The sequence below is a fragment of the Temnothorax longispinosus genome, chromosome 1, assembly GCF_030848805.1.
Source record: "Temnothorax longispinosus isolate EJ_2023e chromosome 1, Tlon_JGU_v1, whole genome shotgun sequence".
NCBI classification, from domain to species: domain Eukaryota; kingdom Metazoa; phylum Arthropoda; class Insecta; order Hymenoptera; family Formicidae; genus Temnothorax; species Temnothorax longispinosus.
The window spans coordinates 3,077,443-3,100,503 of NC_092358.1; the positions used below are offsets into that span (position 1 = coordinate 3,077,443).

The 23,061-nt window shown below is 40.1% G+C and overlaps 1 protein-coding gene and 1 long non-coding RNA gene across 5 annotated transcripts in view; one reads left to right on the forward strand and one right to left on the reverse strand.

Annotated features, from left to right (window-relative positions):
• The window catches only part of LOC139809354 (uncharacterized), a 115,794-nt gene extending 110,642 nt beyond the window's left edge, over nucleotides 1–5,152 (forward strand). For both annotated transcript variants that reach the window (XR_011731090.1, XR_011731089.1), the window contains exon 3: nucleotides 266–5,152. This is a non-coding gene — a long non-coding RNA (uncharacterized lncRNA). The remainder of the gene's footprint in view (nucleotides 1–265) is intronic.
• Nucleotides 5,153–18,617: 13,465 nt separating this feature from the next.
• LOC139810682 (protein dpy-30 homolog) lies at nucleotides 18,618–22,584 on the reverse strand. 3 transcript variants are annotated; one of them, XM_071774442.1, is made up of 9 exons: nucleotides 22,506–22,584; nucleotides 22,011–22,088; nucleotides 21,519–21,586; nucleotides 21,039–21,106; nucleotides 20,668–20,792; nucleotides 20,352–20,403; nucleotides 19,853–20,000; nucleotides 19,638–19,714; nucleotides 18,618–19,010 (listed from the first exon to the last, which is right to left on the reverse strand). In XM_071774442.1, exons 6-9 carry the CDS (start codon nucleotides 20,385–20,387, stop codon nucleotides 18,768–18,770), a joined length of 504 nt encoding a protein of 167 aa, XP_071630543.1. In that variant the 5' UTR covers nucleotides 20,388–20,403; nucleotides 20,668–20,792; nucleotides 21,039–21,106; nucleotides 21,519–21,586; nucleotides 22,011–22,088; nucleotides 22,506–22,584; the 3' UTR covers nucleotides 18,618–18,767. The 3 variants fall into 3 exon arrangements, with proteins under 3 accessions (XP_071630543.1, XP_071630561.1, XP_071630553.1); XM_071774460.1 differs by lacking the exons at nucleotides 21,519–21,586; nucleotides 22,011–22,088; nucleotides 22,506–22,584 and having other exon boundaries at nucleotides 19,853–19,987; nucleotides 21,039–21,104; XM_071774452.1 differs by lacking the exons at nucleotides 20,352–20,403; nucleotides 20,668–20,792; nucleotides 21,039–21,106; ... (1 more) ...; nucleotides 22,011–22,088; nucleotides 22,506–22,584 and having other exon boundaries at nucleotides 19,853–20,343.
• Between the last annotated feature and the right edge of the window lie 477 nt (nucleotides 22,585–23,061).

Below are 23,061 nucleotides of genomic sequence, written 5' to 3' on the forward strand. Positions count from 1 at the left end.
CAACAATCATTTCACCGCTTTCAGAAAATTACTTCATTTCCCTATTGTTTTGTCGGCACTTTCACATGCACATACAGGAACACGCTACAGACATTATGCAGATGTAAATCTATTTAATTTACCAAATTCCACGTATAAGAACCAAATGCTATTCTTTTGTGTCGCGCATAAATATAAGAGTTTATGAAATTTCCACCGGCAGAAAAATGCATTGCTTCACAGGCAGTAAAAATGCCGGCAGGTCGAGATTGCATTTTTTTTTCAGTTTCAGGGAGGGAGATGTACCAGAGGGCCAGAGGGAAGAGAGAAGACAGGCTTTCTCTCGGGACGAAGATATTCTTAATACGCTACATTCCAAGGTCGCGGCTAATCCGCCGAGGGAATTCGTCAACGAAGACGAGATGACAGCTTAGAGGTTTCACGAATGTCCGAGGGACTTTAAATTAAACGGGTTTCGCCCGACGAAGTATCTATGGAATTTTTATTCGCTGCAATCTGTAGTACAAAAAACTCTTGGCAAGTAGAACATATCACGTAGAGCTCCTTTAAAAAATAGCAGTTTTATATCAGAAGTTATACGCGTAGAATTATTCACAAATTATTAATCATTTCAATAATTCTTTATTATTATTATTATTTATATATTTAATAATAGTATAAGAGATGTAAAATATACTGTGAAAAAGATTTGCCCTACACTGCAAGTTTTCCGAATGTTGAAATAGATCATTCTGCTAAAATACGCGTAATTTCGCGATAACTATATAATGATATTTCGCAGACAACTTCGCATATCCACAATTGTAATTGCTTGATTTTCGCGACGGTGAGGAGTCTTGCCACGGAATGCGCACGAGTTTACCAAGAAAAATGGTAACTGCGCGGATCTCTTTTTTTTCTCGCTACCGAGGCTTTGCGGTAACAGAAATATACATAAACTGCGCGAGATACATTATGATAAATAATGCATAAATATACATAAGTATCAGAAGCGGCAGAAAAGTTCGAAACCTTTACAAGAAATCTTATAAAGACTTTTACGAGAAAAGTTCCGTTGCGTTCTCGCGATATTGGAAGATAGACGCGCGCGCAGGAACGCTCGAAACACACACACACAACACACGCGCGCAACTATATAGTGCATATATAGTGCATAAAAAAGCAGGGACGTCGCTTGTGATCAATGCGCAAGCACATTTACATCACAATGTAAAATCGACGCGCGTAGCTTAATTTCGCAGAGTCGGAGAATTTCGTAGCTAGCGTCGATACTCTTCATAATTCGGTTGAATTATTCATCGGCTGCTTTAATCTGTGTCCCGGATTTTAATAATGAACGTGGCAGTTATACGAGAAGTATTCCCAACGCATTAATGAAGCGCAGATTATATTTGACAAATGAAACGAGCGCCACTTACCTCGATATAATGTATGAATCGAGGATTGTGTGAGAGATATAATTTTCATTCATAGACAAAACTTTATCTCCTTATGGATCTTATCCGATGACAGATCTTACAGAAATCAAATATATGTAAAACTTTGTTATTCTCGTAAAAATACTATTTTTAAAATTGTATAAAAATATATATACAAATATATATTTATCGTAGTGGTCGACACAATTTTTGAGACACTTGCGACAATTTAAAAAATAATTGTAATGTTCATCTGTTTCACTCAAGCTACAAATTGTGATCTAATAAAATCGAAAATTATTTATATATTCTTTTTATTCATTCTTGTGTTATTATATATGCTCTTATTATTATTTATTCTTTCATAAAACTTCCAGAATATTTTGAATGATTAAATAGCATGAAAATTCAACATTTTTAGTTAAATTGAGCCAAAACTTGAATAATCATATAAAATACGTTTTGCTATTTTACATCAAATAAATTCGATATTAAATATCAACAAACTCGACATGTCCGGTAAAACATTGAATTCATCTTCTAATGTGCCTTACGATATTATTTAAAAAATCGTATATCATTTTAAAAATCAAAATAATTTTGAATTTTTTCATTTAACGAATAAAGATTTTCGACTTTTTGAAGTTACAAGTAAAACAGATAAATGTTTTCTTTACAATTTTTTTATTTAACTGCCGCAAGTATCTAAAAAATTGTGACCGTTATAATGAAAACCATGTGTATATACCTACATACGTCTCATTAGAAATAATGAACATAAAATAATGAAAATCATAGGTCATATATAAATTTTAACTCATGGTATAATTGGATGTAGTTATGTAATAAGGCATAAAGCGCCATTTTCGTGATTTTTAGTTCTATATTAATTTTTATTCTGTATTGTGGATAGAAAATTTTCTTAAAACGCACATATAACACATGAAATTGTACTTGAAGAGGATTATAGTTTGGAAATTATATTTGAGATAATGTTGGCGCAGAATTTCTAATGTTTCGCGATATTTGCGCTAACGGAAAAGCAAGATTTTGGAGTTGGTTCCGCATTGCAGAATTGCGTCCAATTATAGTAAAATAGTCTAGAAATGTCTTTTCGTTAAAATTACGCTATTTAGTAGACATTGAAATTTAGGTGGTACCAACACTGGGAAATTTTGGCCATCCCTGATGCTTTGCGAGACAAAACTGCATTTAGCGCGCAAAGGAAACATACACTGCGACATACAAATAATAACATGCATATTTTTCTGTATTTTTCTCGTTCTCGATGAGGTCGCGCCGTGATGCAAAGACACTAACGAAGCGGCGTCCAAACTGAACCGTAATTTTATTCGTAATTCCGCGACCGGCGCGTCAAGAGACTCATAACAAGTGCAAACGGTGCGGCGCGTTCGCGAGTTTTCAAAAAGAAAGGAAAAAAAAGAAATTATTTCACGCCGGGATGGCACTCCATAGGACGAGGCGACAGTAACGGTGCAGTGCTGATGCACGCGCGTAAGAGCGCGCCGTTGGCGTTGCGAACAAGTAGGGCGGATTTTGCGAGCGCGGCAGGAAAGCCGAGGGAAGAGCGAGAGCGCGCGAGAGTGCATGGCAAAGTATAACGGCCGAACGCAGCTCTCTCACCACGGACGGACCGGGCGCGGGACGAACAAATTGCACGTTCCCAGTCTCGTTAAAACAATGTCGCCGTGTAAAAGGTGCGGGAGGGCGCGGGAGCGGGACGACGAGAAGGTGGGAAACGACACGAAGGGTATACGGAGTACAGATGCGAAGAGGGCAAAGAGGAGGACGATAGTAGAACGGGCTAGGTGAACTGCTGCAGCTTCCATCGAAGCAGTATTCAAGTGGAAAGAGCTCTTCGCTCGTTAGCATTTAATTGAGAACCTACTCGCGGGGGGAGGTTGGGGGGTAGGAGGTGGGAGAGAGTACCTTGCCTTCCCCTACAGATCTCTCCCATCGTAACGACCGGTCGACGGGCTCGTTTAAATATTTTAATAATCTCTTGTATCGCGAATGGCGATTCGAATATTTAGCGGTGCCACGATATCCCAGGACGGCGGAATACTCCCTTTGCCACCGTCGCTCGAAATATGTATGAAACGCGGGGTCGCGAGACCGTCGAAGCCGGTTAAGATCGGACCAGGCAGTCGTTGAGAGAGAGAGATCCTTTTCGCGACGTCCTTTTTACAAAGAATTTTACCAGACAATTAAGTTGATATTAATTGAGGCTCGCGTACGAGACCTGATTACGAGCCGTATCGAAAGACCGCGTAAAAGCGCTCTTGTCTTTACTTAATTTTACAATTTTAAAATTCATATTTGAGGCAAACCTAAGAGAAACAAAGAAATTACGCGATAGAAAAACGTTCCATAATACTGTTCTCTAAAGAAAATCTTTTATTTAATCCTTAACTGACATGCCGCGATCTCACGGAGAACCGCTGCTTTCAAAATATCTTCTTTCTTTATGAAATGTTTTATCCATGAAAAATAAGATAAAAAGCTAATATTCTTTACTAAATATTCTTCTTTAAATAATCATATTAAGTAATAATAAGATAAACTTTGTTTATGAAGATTTTGCAACCACAAAATCTGTAAAGGTCTGAGAGATCATATTATGTCAGTTAAAAGAGAAAAATAAAAGAAAATGTTAACTAAAAGAGTTATATCGGATTGAAAATTGTATATTTATAGATAGAAACCCTCCCGTACGAACTCGCGCTCTCTTTTTACATGGGAGATATTATTTATCGCGAATTTATCGATTATGCTTACTAAAAGTGTAGCGTAATAACGATAGCTCACACGATAGTACGTTTTTCATATAGAATGTCGAAGCACTGACTCGTGACGACCATTATCCAGTTTGCCTGTACATGTCGCCAAGACTGACGGACACGACAAGAGAGGAAAAAAAATAAGATTTTTTCCGATTAATCGCATCGTTGACTCAATCGACCTGACTTCCATCCCACCGCGAAGTAGGCCGTTGTAACGAGCGACTTATATCGATCTGCATCGGCCTTCGAATTTTCCGCTCTGCTGGAATGTGCGATTTACTCTAGCGCTTTGAGGTCTAAAACTTTTTCGTACAATCACATCGACTCATTCCTACATATATCACCGTCCGTAATTAGGACGTCCCGTGAATTACATAATAAAGTTCTTTAATTAATTTTGATTCAATTTTTAGTTAAATATTATGATATCTGTTGAATTAAAACTTTGAAGTAAAATCCGTGAAAACAGTGTGTAATAATGTATGATAAAACTGTATGATAAAACAAAATTAATTAACAATAACAATTATTGTACTTTAATTTTTGTTTTTCAAAAGTTTATTATATCAGCTATTTTCTTTTTGCAAATTTCTTTTCTAACTTTAATATACATATTTTTCTAACTACACAATAAATATTTTTGCTGTTAGAGAGATGGTAATTTAAACTCGTAAAGCATCATGTGAAGATAATATTGTAATCGTAAAAAACAATATTCATACAAAAAATTGTAAATTAAAAAAATATATTATTTGACACCCAAATAAATGTAAAATTCCATTTTTATACAAATGTGTCACAAGTACGGCACAAATTTAATAACCTGTTATAAAAGCTTTTGACGAAAATACTAGTTTTGTAAAATGTAGCAATATGTAACACATTTTATTCGCTATGCTTATACGAATAAAAGATTTTTTTATACGATGAGTTGATGTTCGTGTAATTTTATCATCCATAAGATCAATTAACCACGATCAATTGAATTAAATTTGATGATAGCTGTAGTCAAATTGTCTCACTTGAAAGACTGATTCTTTCAAACAATCATAATTAAAGCTATCGAACTTGGAGAATCCAGGTTATATTAAAAAGCATTGTGATTAAGAAAGCCCGATAAAATTATCACCATAATTCACTGATCTTTATGCGTTTCTCCTTACTGGTAAACTTCCCATTCATCGGAATATTCCAATAATCCACGTCTCCGAGCTATGCGAGGAAAGTTCGTTGCAGTTTCCGTTACTTCGTGAGTAAATAACATCAGTTATTAAACGGATATTTACATACACGTCACGGAGAGAGAGAGACGAACTTCTCAAACGATCCCAGGAGTACCCCATAAAAATGTCCTTATGCGATACCACCGCCGTCGGAAATATACCCTTTGACCTTTGATGGAGCAACCTGACCTGCGGGCAACGTTAGCCAGACGACTTTGTAACCTTGTCTCTATCCTTCTCTCTTTCTCTTCCTCCCTCTATCTCTCCCTTTTTGTTAAACCATCTCTCCTCTCCGAAGCCCTTTACACCTTGTGCTCTCTAGCAGATCAACCAGGTATCCAGATTCATTAGCGCGTCCACTCGTCCAGTGTACAAAGTTTCCCCACGGCTTTAGAGCTACGAAAATCCACCAAGAGAGCCCACAGCTGATTAGCTCATCTTCGCGGATACATAGCCCGATGATCGGCAAATATCGACGCACGACGTTAGCCGGTCCTTCTGCTTACGGATTTCATTCGCGGTGTGGCTCGTTTGCCGACCTGTGTATATATACACACGTTGGGTGGCCCAGGGAATGCACGCCGGTATACCTGGCAGTATTTGCTGTTTGCAGTTACTCAACCTATCTATGTTTTCCCTTCCTCTCGTTCGCGCTACGTCTTCGGTGCTGTCTCGCATTCTCGCACAACCCTTCTCTCCCGCGGCCAGGGAGAGTGCTACTACCTACTACCGTCGTGCGTTGCCTCGTACGCAACGACATATCCCCATGTGCTCTCAGAATACCGGAGATTGGCGAGCAGACGGAGGACAGGAGAGAAACAGTCTACCGAGAGGGATTTTATTATACGGTAAAACGGAAACCCTGAGGAGTATAACCGTGAAAATGTATACAAATAATACGAGCGCCGCAAAACAGACGGTGGCGATAACATCGTGAGCACGGCGACGAGAGACGCGCGCCACGATAGCAAAACGGTAAGAAGGTGACTATTATAATATCTGCGAAGCTGTCAATCGGGCGACGTGCCAAACATGATAGCAAAGGCCGCAAGATTAAAATCTGATGAAATATCTGTGAACCATGTATGTTTTTTGTTTGGTAAATTTTTCTTATAGAGAATTTAAAACGCACGGACATTTATGTTTCAAGTAAAATCGGTCGAAACCCCTTAGAATTGCTATCGTTAAAATTAAAATTGCGGTTTCTCAGAAAGACTCCGTGCGGTTGAACGCGCGCATTCAGTACATCCATTTTCCGAGGAACGTTTTCCGTTAATCTCCCCAATGCGACACCGTACAATGTAGGAAGTCGGTTTGCCAGGAAAGTCGTTGGTGTCGGAACGTTTTTCTCGGCGGCCGTATCGGCACCAGGAGCAAATTCAACGGCGGATAATATATCTTTACAACGGCCGTTGTGTTACGTATACCGTCGCCGTGTAACATCGATCCGCCGCACTTAACGTTCCCGAACGCGTAAAACGCAGTGCTCGAAAATTCGATTCCCCGCGATACAAACCTTCCGGAAACGCAACTCCTCGTTCAACATGAACAGAGATAAACCATTCGGTACCGGCTAGCAGGACGCCGTCCTTTTCGACGGATATACATATACACACACGTTTTATATCTATATCTATATATATATATATATATATATATATATATATATATATATATAGATTGTACATGTACCGACGGCTTTAACGAATCCGACACGAGAATCGCCTCTAGGGACGGAACTAAATCACTCGCGAACAGCTTCGTAACAATAGGTTTTTGAACACGTGCGAGTATCTCTGCGAGAGAACAAATGAACTACATGCTATAGTATCGAAAAATAATGAAATATATTCGAACCGTCATGAGCGATCTTTATAAAATATTTCATTTATTATTCACATATATATCTATATTCAGCGGTTTCTATGTTCCAACAACAAAATGGACTAGTAGGTCCATTCCGAATCTGAGGATACAGATAGAGGATTCATGCTTCGGGGATCATGCCATGAAAGGTACAAGGCACTCCGACTTTTTTCGATCGCGCGATCAGGAAAACCGTGTGAATCCATCCCTCCTTCCATCGTCCTCCGTTTCTCGGAGCGTTCGCGCGGTGGCGGATAGCCGGCTACACGGTTTCACCATTATCGGGTGTTTACGAGGACGACGACGAGGGGTGTAGCACGAGGCACACACGAGGACGACGGGGGTCGCATCGCCGCCGGTGGAGATCGCATCGGTCGCTCCGCATAATAACTAGCTACCCCGCATTTACATTTTAATACGACCGCTCTGCATAGCGGATAAAAGATATATACCTATCGCGGATGAAATCACCCACTGTTATCCCTACGTCGTCATCGACGACACCGCCGCGTACACACACGCTCCAATTCGACTTTCGTCGAAACAATTCGACCGCGATAAATCATTTTTCCTAGACTACGTTTGGAAATATCGTTCTACCTCATTGTTCGATGTGTTTCGAATAAAATACCTCCGAACGGCAAAATATTCTCAGAACATAAACACACATGTGTGTGTATATTTTATTATAAACTAATTAATTCATCGCCAATATGAGTAATTATTGTATAAATATTAAGCATATGTTTATCGAATGAAAATACTGCTTTATAGATTTATTAATTCCCGTTGATTAATTTATCTAAAGACTCCTATTTGCTGCTTTCAAGAATAAAAACAGAAGAGATAGAAAAATAAAAATTTTAATTTTGTTACTGTCGTTTGTCACTGTCATCAAAGTGCCATTTTGTCACGTTAAAGTGAATGTATCAGCTTTTAAACGAAGTTACAGTTCTTAATTCGCAAATCTATCGAATGCAATACATCTGGCGCGTGGCACTCCAGTTTTTTATAGATATATATTTTTTTCCGTTAACAGGAATTTAATATCGAAATCGTACCATCCGAGCCGATATCGGAAATTTTGACCGCGCGGAAATGGATGGAAAATGGATAATATTAACAGCACCCTGCGCGCGCGCGCGTGGGCGAGTATTTAAAATCCAAATGATTTCAGGTGAAAACGATGACGATCAGTTAGTCGGCGAAACTGGAGCGTTATCTAATCTCGAAGCGGTATAAATTTTATAAATTTCCCGAACTACTTTGCCGATGTAATTTGTTACCTGAAATAGGTTCAGCGCAAGAAATTTTCAGTCGTCAGTGCCGATTGGGAACATCGAAGGGGAGATTTTGGAGAGGGTATCGCATGTGTTGTAGCACGGATCCGGGAAGCCGGCTAGATATCCATTAAGATAGTACCGGGCCATCTTTAACGGCGAATCAGAATGTCGACAACAACGGCTGGCAGGGGTTGGTGTCGAGGGAATGACGAAGCAAGAAACACGGCCGTCGTTTCACCGCGTGGTTTACGAGTTTCTCTCCAGTGTCCTGAACGCGATTTTGCAAGTGGATAGGCTGTGAAAAACGTTCCGGAACACGGACACGGCGTTTTTTATTCTGATATTATTTGGAAAGATGACGCGCATTTAATCCACCCGGGAAAAAGCAAAATTGCAATGTTTTAAATATTAAAATGCTCATCTTTCTTGAATTATACTTGTCTAACTCAATTTTATCCTAAAACTATCCACGACAATATTTACATTTCAATTATTTAATTCTCTGAAATCGTAACTTTATATTTAAATATGTTTGTCTAACTATGATTTGAAAGTACGTTATTAAAAAAATTAAATACATTTCGATACGCAGGCTACTCAGTCGCAAGTGCAATTAACGAGCAAATGGAGTTAATTGACAGTTAATTTATTAAATGTCGAAAAAGTGCGCTGATGGAGGAGCAGTAGCTAAAGTCATAATTGCGAATGCACTCAGCTTTTTTATGCTTCGATTAGATTCACCGCTGATTTAATGTAATCCAATTTTCAAACTCGATTCCATCGATTCAAGATCGATAAATGGAAATCGATTTTTTCTTCCTGATAAAATCTGTGCTCTTATTCAATATAGATTTTTAATATCGGTACTCCGAAGATTATTAATTTGTCAATTTATATATCCCACCCAATGCACATCTCAGTGCGAAACAGTATTCGCTTTCTCGGCAAGTCTATAACTAGACGTGGCTCATGTCGAGCAATGAATATCGGGATACGGAAATGGCGAGAGCTCTGTGAATGCGTCCTCGTCGTGTTCGCACATATATAACGGTGATTTATTAGGTGGGGAATTCCAATTCGCGGCCTGACTCGGCCGTGCGTCGTGTCGCCGTCGAATCCCGTAAACATCTTCGATCCGCTCCTCGGCAGTTTCTGTTTATCCCTCCCTTCGAAAGAACTTCATAAATTTCAACTCATTTACCACCACGATTTTTCCGGGATCTCGATCGCGACGCGATCGCGCGTACGAATCGCGAAAACACCGACCTAAAAGAGCGCGTTCGAGCGCGCGAATGCTTCTACCACGAATTGAAACGAGTGCATTTACTCGTAAAGAAAGCAAAGGTAATTTCTTCAAGTATTTTTAAGAGCTCTTGAATTAAGTCAAACGTCGAAGATCATTTGAACATTTTGTGAGAAAGACCTAAAACTGTTTTCGTTGTAGCGTCTAACGTTCTTTTTTATCTCCTACATAATTTGATATGAATGATATGATATTACAAGTGTACAACACTTTGTTCTCTCTATTTTTGTCTTTAATGATATTAATTAAGATAACAAATATTGAAGAAATACCGAGAGAAATATTCAATCAAATAACACAAAGAGTCTATTCAATATCATATTCGTCAAAGAATTTGCTGTCGATAGAGAAAAGATGCGGACAGCTCGTACATAGAATAAGGAAATAGATCACGTTATTTAATCTGAATGTCAGGAAAAGCGAATGCGGTGGATATCGACAGGGAATCAATTCTGTATGTACAATTCAATCAAGACCAATCGTTTCTGGCCTGCGGTATTATAGGCAAGAGATTGTCGGACTCATTTTTCCTCCTCTGACATTTCACCTAACTCGCAAAAGTATGATCGCTTCGTTATCTCCGCGTATGAATCGCGACCATTCCCGTTTCGTGCTGATCTTAATTTCATTTACGGCGGAACGCCCGAAACGCGAAGTTGCGCTTCGCCGCGCAGCGGAAATAAATTGGTGCTGTGCAATTACATTACATCCACTAATTTGTTTTGGTCTTTTGCAATGTGACAGAAGACTGGCACTCTCGGCTCGGCGCTGCAAAATACGTAATACGCCAAGTTGAGGAAGAAAGGCGGAAGCGAAGCAACAGCCATTTTCATTACCAGCTTCCCGTGCTTGTTAACATTTTACGAGGCGCAACTCAACTCTAAATATTTAAGCGCGCTCATCGAAATGTTGGAGCGTTTTGTCGGAGACACATCTAATAATAAAGTGACATATACTTTAAAAATTCAATAAAGTAGCAACATCCTCCATTTTTCTGTCTTGCAGCCATTTTTAGAATATAAATTGCCAGTATTTTTTATCTTAAAAAAAAAAAGATAAATTGACATAAAAATTCGCGCATATATCAATTCTTGAACATCGTCAATTGGTAATGTGTGGCAGACAAACGCAAGTAAAAAAGGAACGAACTGCAGCAGACGCGTTCGACGCCGTGCGCGTGGCTTGCAGACAAAAATATTGGTTCGCTGGTAGTGAGTTATACGACGGTAAGGTATTATTCCGCGGTAAGGTATGGCGCAACGGCGAAATCTGGTTCCGTTATCTATGCGCCATATCCGTGAATTCCACCATGAAAATAACAGTCCGAAGAAATAACGTATTCACAGGGGCGAGACTACGCGCTCGCACGCCGGCGTGGTTTTCCATCGTTTCGATACTCTCCGCGTTTTCGTTGAGTGAAGACGAGGGATGCGACGAATAATGCGAACAGCGGGAAACGCGGCGACGAAAAAGAAACGTGGCGACTCATACATATGCAAGAAGTTCCGGGGGTTTAAAATGCAGCCTGAAAACCGCGTCCACGATCGAGCGAAACGGCAAGAAACGAATAATTACATAATATAATCGTATATCGAGCACGTTCGATTTTCCAACTATTTAAATGCTGGCTTCAAAATAAACGAACCATGTTGTTATTTCTGAATGTGACTAAATATATTATAAATTTATAATCTAATAGAAATTTAAAACTTGCTATGTTTAAAATACCATAAAAGCGTGAAAAATTCGCGTTTATAAACATGACATACTCCGATTATTTTAAAAAAGTAATAACTACATCAATCATTAATTATAACATCATATATATATATCTATATATCATATATCAAAGAAAGTTAAATTAGTTTATAAACATAGAATACGTTAATAAAATATAAACGTATTTTAATAGCAAAGATACTTAAAAAGTAATTTACTGCAAATTGGTAAAATAATATATTATTAAGATTAAAGGATTTTTATAACATGTGTTTAAGGGTGGGTATACACTTAGAAAACGAACGCCGAACGAACAGCGAATCGTGCATTTGTATACCATGTGTGCTTAGCACGAATAAGATACAAATGCACGATTCGCTGTTCGTTCGGCGTTCGTTCGCTTAAGTGTATACCCACCATAATACTGATCATAATACTGATCCCGTTCTGAAGACATCATGTCCATGAAAAACAGGCTAGGCGAAGATAAGAATAACGGCGGAAATGAACGAGGAAAGGTGGATAGGGTCGAGGGAATAGATGTTATACGCAAGAATACAATCCGACTATTAATATCCGCAAATTATAAATAATGTCCGGTACCGCTACCACAAATCAACGTTTGCGGTAATACCATCGGGGTTTTCGACTCGTTGGAGGATTAAGCGCTTTGCCGAGAGACGCCCGACTTGCTGCCAGTAGGAAGACGATAAAGGGTGGGTAGGGTAAGGGCGAAAGAGAACTCCACGCGCGATCGAAAACCGAAGCCCACGGGGGTGGATCTGTGCATTAAGCTCCATTGAAAGAAAGGTAATGTTTCGTGGGAATGTTTCATCGAATCGATGCAGGCCGTGCAGGCGATACCGATATCGCCTCACTAACCGCTCTCGCCGTAACGGTACACGGCTGCAGGAACAAAAAATATTTATTTTCGATAAAGTTCCAGCCATTAGATGGCACCCGAGAACGTCCTAGTCGCACGCGTTTCGGAAAGTCTCCTACCGATCGTAATTTCGTTCGCAAGATCGAGTTTTACGGTCTCGCGATCGAGTAATAATAACCCGCTACGATAGTACAGGGTACCTTTGAAATATTTTCCCAGTCATAATCACGTGCCATTATTTTACAATATGATATCGATTTTAGATACTTTAAAAGGACAATATCTATAAATGATGCTTCTAACTCATAGCCGAAATTAATTAAACGAATCGTGCAATTATATTCCATCCCAAAATACGACTTTATATAAAACGGCTGTGCCAAAACTGATAAACCAGTTTTTAATACTCTTTCTTTAATGAAAGAAATATAACGATATTTTATGATTTATGTACATCATATTTATTTATGCCACATTTGATAAAATCCTTGTAATTACGTTTGCACGTAAAACATATTACTGAATCGAATTGCTACATATTTATATGACAAATTTCCTGTAAATAGATACAGATAAGAATGGATGGAGCGATAAAAGTGGTAGCCTGCTTGAAGAAAATTAGAGATCGAGATCGCGAAGATTTTCCGGAGTGGAACTCGATAGATAGATCGTCCGGCCGGGAGGTAACATGAGTGATTTCTGCAATTACGCTTGGACGACCTTCGAGAAGTCTTTCGAAAGTACCAGTAAGTCTGGAGGACTCGGCCTCGAACGCAGAGAGAAAATAGGACGGAGCTGGGGATGTTCGAGCGATGCCGCAGCCCGATAACGTACGTCTCTCCGCCGTGGGTCTTGTCTCGTTGTCTTCTTGGGGCCGAGACACGCCGTCGTCGCCACACGCTAAGAGCAACTACGGTACGAGAGGGTAGCTCGTCAAACAGATTGAAATCAAAAGAGAGAGAAAGAGGAATGGAAAGGGGGAGAATGAGGGAGCGGACTTCTATTTTCTCTCCCCGCAGAGTCCGCGCAGGGAGTACCGCAGCCAAATCTGAAATGAAAATCTGCGGCGGGCCCGCGGGATAATTCGGCGGAACGAAAGGCGGGGGGGAAACGCGGGCAAGAACGCCGACAAGCTGATTAAAAAGTCGTCTCGCGAACCCCGGGATATGAATATAATCTCCGACAAATATTTAAGTTGCCAGCGTTGCGCCGCGGCGGAGGTCGCCGTTGTTGACTGCGCGCGTTACCCGATAACGAAGTGACCCTACCCGAAGCGTGGCTATCTCGCCGGAAATAATGCCACTTCGCGAATTAACCCGTTCAAAAGCGCCGACTCGCGCTTTCCCATGATTATCTCCCGCGGTACGTTACGACGAATCAAAAGGAACAGAAGTTTCCGCAAAGGTAAAACGCGTAGTCTGTAAAACGAATCCGAATTTAGAAGTAATTTGGACAGTCGAATATTCGGGCGCGATAGCGCAATTCTATTCTGAAAATCAAATATTCGAACACTTCGATGTGGAAACCCAGTAATTATTCAAAACATCTGTATTATGCGATTATTGGATTATTTACAATCCAATATTGAGATAACGAGATTACAATTTGAACGCAATGATCCAAATCAACGTTCCTCGTATTGCGAAAATAACGTTAAGAATTTACTTTACCTAATGATGAACAAAAGAGATCTGAATTTCAATATTTTATAAATTCTTACATCTTAACGCAGAATTTCATGCGCGATAGTTGGGGATTGGAGATCCGAAACGCAGTTAATCGTAAAAATGTAGAGACACGAATTCATATCGATATTTATTGCTTCGGTTTTCTGCTGTGACAACAAAAGATCGTGTATCACCTTCCGCGGTTGAGGCCGAAAAATATTTTTGCCGTTATCAGATAAAACTCAAGCGACAAAAAAATACGAGAGAAAGGAAGGCTTTAGCCAGCTCGCGAATCTGCCGGGTAAGCGCTTTTCCCCCCGACACCCCGCCAAAGCAGAGAGCCGCGGCGGAGTTCTCGGTTATGTAGAAACATTTTATATAATCCCGTGCCGCATCGGTGAAGAAAATCTCTAAAAATACCACCGCGTTTCCTAAGACTTGTATTCTTATTCTGGCTGATCGAAAACGTCAGCGATTTCGTCCATCGCCGCCTTGTCATTCACTGACTTTCAAAAAAATCGTTCTATAAATCTGTGATTTCTATCGTATAATATCGGAGAAAAACAGGGATGTTAAACCGTAGGATTGTAAAATATTATGTCAGACATATATTCCTAAAAAAATATTTATCATTGCACTGTACATTACATATATTTTTTGTTGTTTGATGTTAATCAAATCCGTATTAATAAAAAAAAATAAAGAAAAAATATTTTACATAACTATATATTATCAACAGTATTTAAATTCTACCTCTTGTATCTTCCTAACAATTAAATCGTTTGAGATATACATAAAGTCCTTTTTATAAAATTCATTTAATAATCAATTGCATGAGATATATATTTCAATCGAAATGACTACACATTTTAAAAAGCCTGAACTAAATTCCATTTCTAAAGGAGTGGAAATTATGTACGTAATTCCCATCAATATATCCTAATCGCGAATATTGCGGTCCTTTAACTTCTACACGCGAATATCTCCACAGGGACCTGCATTATTTAATTATTTGCACTATTCCACTGCATTAATTAATCAACCTTAGCTTTTACTTGCCAAAACCGCTCCGTCTTAGTAGTCGCGACTTCCTAATTGAGCCCTACAAAGGATGTTGTACATCACAAACAGCTCGACTTGCTGAGCTCTCGAGCTACGTATCTCAAATGCAAATCGAAATCGAACGGCCAGAGAAGCAAATAAACAGACAGCTATGTTTACGCTAGCGTTGTTAACTCATTAGATAATCCTTCCTATGAAAGCGAATCTGAAATCTGAAGAATGTTCCTCGCGAGAATAGCACCTTGCAAATGATCGTAGCAACAGTTAAGATAAATATTACAGTTAAGATACTTATTAAGATAAAAAATTTATGAATGTCATTTATCCGTAACAATTACGTCTGTTTGGTAACGGCTGTTAAAATTAGTAACATCTCGGTAGAAGAAAAAGGCGCGGTTTATTATAATTATTCTGCACCGTTTGAAGATAATGTAATACAGCAGGAGATTAACATTTTTGGTGTCCACCACTAATTAGTCGCCGGTCGTAATGAGGGAACGCACGCGCGAGCGGCGATTAGGCGCGCGGCTAATCCACGCGCTGGACGATCGCCGTCGGCCTGCCGGAGCGTCGCGACGCGGCTCGACGGCGCGCACAGACGGCCGTGCGATATTGCGCTAAACCGAGCAATTACCGGCCGTAATCCCGGTAATAGAATTCCAATATGCGTGCCAATTGGACCGAGTCCTCCCCGCGAGTGCGGGCGTGCAGGCGCGAACCGGCAGGCCGAACCTGCACGCCCCGACGAAAACCGTGACACGGTTCGCCCATTAGCCACGGCCCTCGATTATCCGTAGGTTGTTTGGGTGTACACACGTTTCTACTACGTTTACGCATATCGCGCATATGCGCGCAATGAGGGAGTGAGCCGCGATAAGGGGGCCCGGAAAGGACACGCGGCCCGGGATGTATCCCTCGGTCCGCCGATCTTTCGGATCGCACGTTCGACATATGATGTGGTCACGGTCACTGTTAGCACAATTTCCAAGTCTGCTGACCTGCCGCTCGACGTGATTACTGCACGCGTATCGAGTGCGATCCGCATAGCGCAGATATATAATAGAGCAAGAGGGAAGGTATATCTATCTAGAATTTCGGCCGGTGTACAGAGCGAGTATTGAAATCGGTACAATTTCGGGCGAGTTCATTCTCGATGTAGACGCGGAATTCGATGCTGTACAACGTAGATAGGTATATGTAAAAATGTAATCATGCGTCAGTCGTCGGGTTTCATTACGTGTCTGTGTGCCCGTAACGCCGGACTCGCGAAAATTACACCGCTCGCTATCCATGAAATATATACTGTCTCTATTTAAATACGCGTTTTCTGCACACTGGATATCATTGTCAATCAAGAAGATGACTTGCAAAAAATGCTTTTAAAGATAGCATAAATTGATAAATATGTAAAAACATTGAAATAGCAATAGGATTTTTTAAAATAAAACCATCAAATTCTTAGTATACACCTATACATAAATTTCAACTATTATTCTGTTTAAACCTGATCTATTTTTTAAGACAAAATTTTATACAAATCCGCATCATATCATTTACATGAAAAAAAAAAAACCGTTTTTGAGATACTTTCCGTGCATTCATGTTCTAGCATTGCATAAAACTACTTACATAGTTCTAAAACTGGGAAAGCATAGCGAACAGGAATGTGGAGAGTGGAGAGTGGAGAGGAGATATCAACTCGACGGGGGAAAACAACTATTGTGAGTTTCTCGCGCGTAAGGAAGTGAAAAAAGGTGGATGTTACTGCGTCATCGACAGTCGTGTCGAACCTCCGCATTGTGCCGCGAGTGTGGACTTTCCGCTTTTGCGCGTTTATTCGCAATTCGTTGCGGGAATGAACGGCGAACGTAGAATTTCACTCTGAATATACAGAAACAGAACCAATATTACAAACTGCGTTGTTCGACGATGCGCTCGCACATTGTGCAATCACACGAAACACTAAAATGTACTAGTCCTTCACTTATCCGATGAAATTCAGACCGATCCCTACGGCATTCCAACGCCAAAAAATGCTTTAATTCATGTAGTCATTGCACACATGGAATTACACGTGAATCAGAATTATTAGAGATCAATGCTGGTTTTCTCAAGTCATTACATAAGTGACGCATAATAAACGTGAAAGAGGAGCTTTATCTTTTCTCGCCACGAACAGAAAAAGAAGTTCTTTCAAATGTCACTCTTTTTTCGTGTTTCGTTACATTCCTCGAACTATTCCCGTTTTTCACGAAATCCCTGGATGACCCTCTAACGTCCCTGAGACAAGTAAATTGCTAATATGGTAAAATACCTTGTACGAGAAGCTCAAGTACTTAGTGTGTTTATCTTATCACTACAAAAACACATCGCGTCTTCCAAGTAAACGAGTACGAAACAAAGGACTAAGAGTCCACGATCAACGTACGTGTGGGTAAGGATCGAGGATTCCACGAGAGGATATACGAGGGGAACTCGGGCAAGAGGATCCTTTGCCGTTAATTGGACCAGGTCCGATGATGTCGCCGTGCGAATTGTCGGCCACGAAATTACCCCGATATCTTCTCGCGTCGTCATTTAAAGCCCGAGCGGTACAATCGGATGTCGCTATATGGATTTTCTTTTCCTCGTGCCTCGCCGACGACCCCGAAGGGAGTCCAATTACCCAGACGATGAGACCGACCGACGAGTTTTCGTCGGGACGAAAATCGCAACGAGAGGACGAAATAAGACGCGAAGAATAATAAAACGTAACGCCCTCGAGGCGGTTCTCTTTTCCTTCCCGCTTTCTCCTTGCAATAGCACAGCTCGCGAGCGTTGCACGTCTGACGTAAATTATCGATGTTATTGGAGCGCGAGATAAATTTAACCCCGATTCATTGCGCGATTACATTTAATTGCCTCCAATTAAATCGCCGTTCCAATTAAAATCGACGCGAGCGCAGAGGGTTCATTACGATTTATTGGACCAATGGTAGCGATCCTTTTCTCTGTCCTTTATCTCGTACACTCTTGTGTCACGAATTTTCAAAGAATTGAACAAAAGAAATCAATATTCTTCCTTGGGCATTTTAGAAATTTTTGCGATACTGCACTCTTAGAAAAGTTGTTATTACTTGTTAAGCTGTTACTACATATTACTTTATTTCATTTTTTTTTTATTTAAACGTTTGCATAGAAAAATTAACACATTCTAACAGATTTTAGAAAACAATTTCAATTTGAAAACAATCATCATAATTAAGATATTTTTAACATTTGCTCTATCAGAGAAAACGATAATATTATAATGTCAATATTTAAAATAATGTCAATATTTAAAGTGAACTAATTTAATATTGCATTTTTTAGAACACCACATTATCTCACTAAAAGGTCACTACTGTCCCTACAGTAAAAAGCTAACACATTTTTATTTTATATACGAAAATACAAAAGTACACGTGTTTATCATAAATATGTATTTAAACATTTAAAGGATCCAGAAACAGATTTCTTACGAAATGTTCCATAAAATGGATGCGCAGACGTGGAAGCATTCATTGACTAGTCGGCGGCGAGCCACCACTGTCGTACTGATTCTTATTTCTCAATAAATAACCGGCGAGGAAATTTATGGGGTCGGCAGGCCTTTCTTTGGCCAGACAGGACAAAGCTTGCAGCAATATCGGCACTACTGTCTGGTCTAAATATTGTCTGGTTGGAAGAGATTGTACTTCGACACGAGGTTTCTTTGCTGGTATGCCGGAGAGATCGCCATCCTTATCCATCCCTATTACTTTCTGCAACCAAAAGGAATACAGAGTTTATACATTAGTATAAATAATACTATAGTATAATAATATTAGTATAAGTAATACTGGGCCAACAATAGTCCCAAAAGCACCTAATCCTTATAACTAAAGACCTACAGTATTGTCTGTGTATATATACTTTACAAACTGTACATATGATTCTTAAATTAGAAACGCATGCTCTACAATGCTTTGCAAGAGTGTTATTGTTTCAGCGCAAGGATTGTTATCAGCTGGCGAAAGCGAACATCAGGTGATATGGGTGCGTTCAGCCGATACTCCGCTAGCCTAGCAATCGTGAGCAGTCGCTCGTTTTCGCTCGTTTCCTCTCTTTTGACCCAATGGATTAAAAGGAGAGGAAACGAGCGAAAACGAGCGACTGCTCACGATTGCTAGGCTAGCGGAGTATCGGCTGAACGCACCCTGACAATAAGGACGCTCTGTGCAACCGCGCTAGCCAGTCCCTAACCTAACTTTTGCACCGTAAACGCGTAGAGTTTCGAACGTATCGCGTTTGTTGGTCGCGACAGATACGCTTAGCGACGACTTCAATGAAATATCACCGATTGTGCGAACCAGCAATTGCAACGGTCTGTAGGTTATGTGCTCACTTACATGGGTTGTCTCGGATACGGCATTGGCGACGGGTTGAGCCGGCGTTGACGCTTCCGTCCGTTCCTCGGTCGCGTTTTCTGTCATCAAATCAAAAAAGAATCAAACAGTGAACGACCGTTATTATTAAAGCGTGAATTCGAACGCAGGGCCTGGCCGAGACCGATGACCGGACCGGCCCATGGTTACGCGGAAATAGAAAATAAGTAGACACGTACCACCGCCAGACGCCATGGTGTAAACAATCGTCACTGCCGACGACGTCGAACTATCGCGCCGGGATAACGTCGCCGACGTTGGGCCGGTAAAGCGCGCCGTCGACAAAGTAGCGTTGATAAGGTTTGAGGGAACAACTGAATAAAGACTCAATGGGGCCATAGAATAATAATAATTAAATTTTTGTGATATATTTAATTTTATATAATTTATTTCATTTCTTCGTAAGAGAAACAATCTGTTTCTCGATCCTTTAAATACATATTCATGAGAATAAGCGCATGTGTACTTTCATATTTTCGTATAAAATATAAATGTGTTAGCGTTTTACTATAAGGATAGTAATGACCTTTATTTAGTGAGATAATTGTACGGTGTTCCAAGGAATGCAATATTAAATTAGTACACTTCAAATATTGACATTATTTTAAATAAATAAATATATATGCATGTATTTAATAAGTTGCATCTGTCACCTCAATAAAGAATTTTATCACTCACCGAACCTGTTTCGCAGCAGCGGAGTTGTAACTGCATCGTAGCTACGTTGATTCTGTAACATACAAATATAAAATTCATATTAAAACAGTGTTTCTTTCAAAACATAGTTCTTATGCACATCAAACTTTTCATTCATTATTCAATTAGATAATAATTTAAATAATTATCTATTTTCCGAAAAAATCACAAGAATAAATATTAATATAAAATTTTAAATTAGTTTTTTCTTCTATTATTTCTAAATTACAGTAAAATAAAACGACTAAAGAATAAACAGGAACAAAAATTATTTTTACACACAAAAAATGATATTTACCGCAAAGTTGTTCCGCTGATGCCCGATGCCTCTCCCAGGCCTCCGACTTCCTCTCAGGTTGTTCTCTCTGGCTGTCAGGTTGGATTCCCTCGATGCGACGATGCAACTTTCCACGTCGTTATTTTCTGAAACATAAATAAACGATTCGATTAAATAATTTTTACGCGCATTGAATTTTTTATTTATTATTCAATTAAATATTCATTTATTTATTATTAAATATGATTGCTCGTGCGATGTATCTTTGACCGAACATGTAACTGTGAAATACGTATTTTTTACAAATTATCAATCCCCGAGAGCTGAATCTGTATTACGCGATAGATACCGTTAAATAAATTAAATGCGAAGTGAATACATGTTATACTTACCAATTAAATAAGTTGCGACGCGCCACTCGCTCCGGAGTCGATCCGTCCCGTCCCGTGTCCGCCGCGTTCTGAAAACGAGAGGAGAACGTAATCAAGACGGCGAGGGCGCGTTGGCGTCGGCGTCGGCGTCATCTCCCGCGCGGTCAACTTTACGCGTCAAGATAAACGCGACGGCACTACACGACCCGCTCTCAATTTCGCGGTTATGTATTTTTCGTACTTTCAAGTAGCACATACGTATACGCTTGCCCGGCTTGCCTTTTAGTACGATTGTCATTTTGTATTCTTGATAGAAATTCGCGACATCCGAAAATATACAGTCGTACTTTCGTGATTGCCCGTGCGATGTATCTTTGACCGAACATGTACTGTGAAATACGTATTTTTTACAAAATATCAATCCCCCGAGCGCTGAATCTATATTACCCGATAGATACCGCTAAATAAATTAAATGCGAAGTGAATACATGTTAAACTTACCAGTTAAATAAGTTGCGACGCGCCACTCGCTCCGGAGTCGATCCGTCCCGTCCCGTGTCCGCCGCGTTCTGAAAACGAGAGGAGAACGTAATCAAGATGGCGAAGGCGCGGGCGCTTCGTTCCTTCGTTTCCCGCGCGGTCAACTTCACGCGACAAGATCGACGCGGCATCACTGCGCGTTCCTTTCTCAAGTTGGCGGTTATGCAATTTTCCGTACCTTGAGTAGCAAATACTGTACGCTCGCCTTTTAGTATGATTGTCATTTTGTATTCTAGCGAACAGGCGTACTAATATTCTTAATAGATATCCGCGATATCGCGATATTCGAAAATACAATTACTTTCGCGATTGCCCGTGCGATGCATTTTCAGCCGAACAAGTACGGTGAAACACGAATTTTAAAGAATCGTCAATACCCGAGCACTGAATCTATACTACGCGTTACATATGGCATTAAATAATGAATACGAGGTTAATATATGCTATTCTTACCAATTAAATGAGTCGCGCGACGCCGCCGATGCCACTTGTGCCGGAGCCGATCCGTCCCGTGTCTGCCCGTCGCCGCGTCTGGAAAGGAGAGGGGAACGTAATCAAGATGGCGGAGGGCGCGTCGTCTCCCGCCGCGCGCGGTCAACTTCACGCGACAAGATCGACGCGACGTCATTACGCGTCCCGTTACAATTTCGCGGTTATGCATTTTCCGTACCTTGAGATAGCAAATACTATACGCTCGCCTTTTAGCACGATTGTCATCTTGTATTCTAGCGAATAGGCGTACTAGTATTCTTAATATAGATATCCGCGATATCACGATATTCGAAAATACAATTACTTTCGCGATTGCCCGTGCGATGCATTTTCGGCCGAACAAGTACGGCGAAATGCGAATTTTAAAGAATCGTCAATACCCGAGCGCTGAATCTATACTACGCGTTACATATTGCATTAAATAATGAATACAAGATTAATATGTGCTATTCTTACCAATTAAATGACTCGCGCGACGCCGCCGATGCCACTTTGTGCCGGAGCCAATTCGTCCTGTGTCCGTCCGTCGCCGCGTTCTGGAAAGGATAGGGGAACGTAATCAAGACGGCGGAGGGCGCGTCGTCTCCCGCCGCGCGGTCAACTTCACGCGACAAGAGTGACGCGGCGGCGTCATTAAGCGCTGTTTTTAACTTGGCGATTATAATTTTCCGTACTTCGAGTAGAAAATAAATACTGATGTATGCTCGCCTTTTATTACGATTGCCAATACAAATTACTTTAATTTTAATGTATGAATTATTTAGCACAATTTAGCAACGCAAATATTACTTACTTATTTTCTATCTTTTTTAATATAATTCTTTATGCTAATGAAGGATATTAATATTACAATATTTTTAAATGTGAGATCTCAAAAAGAGAGATAAATACTTGTATGAAATCAAGTTTTGATACGAAAATATTTTGATACTAGGAAAATGAGATTATATAATTATATTAAAATAAAAAACTTGAATTATCGCGAAAAATGTTGATTTATTTTTTTTCTACC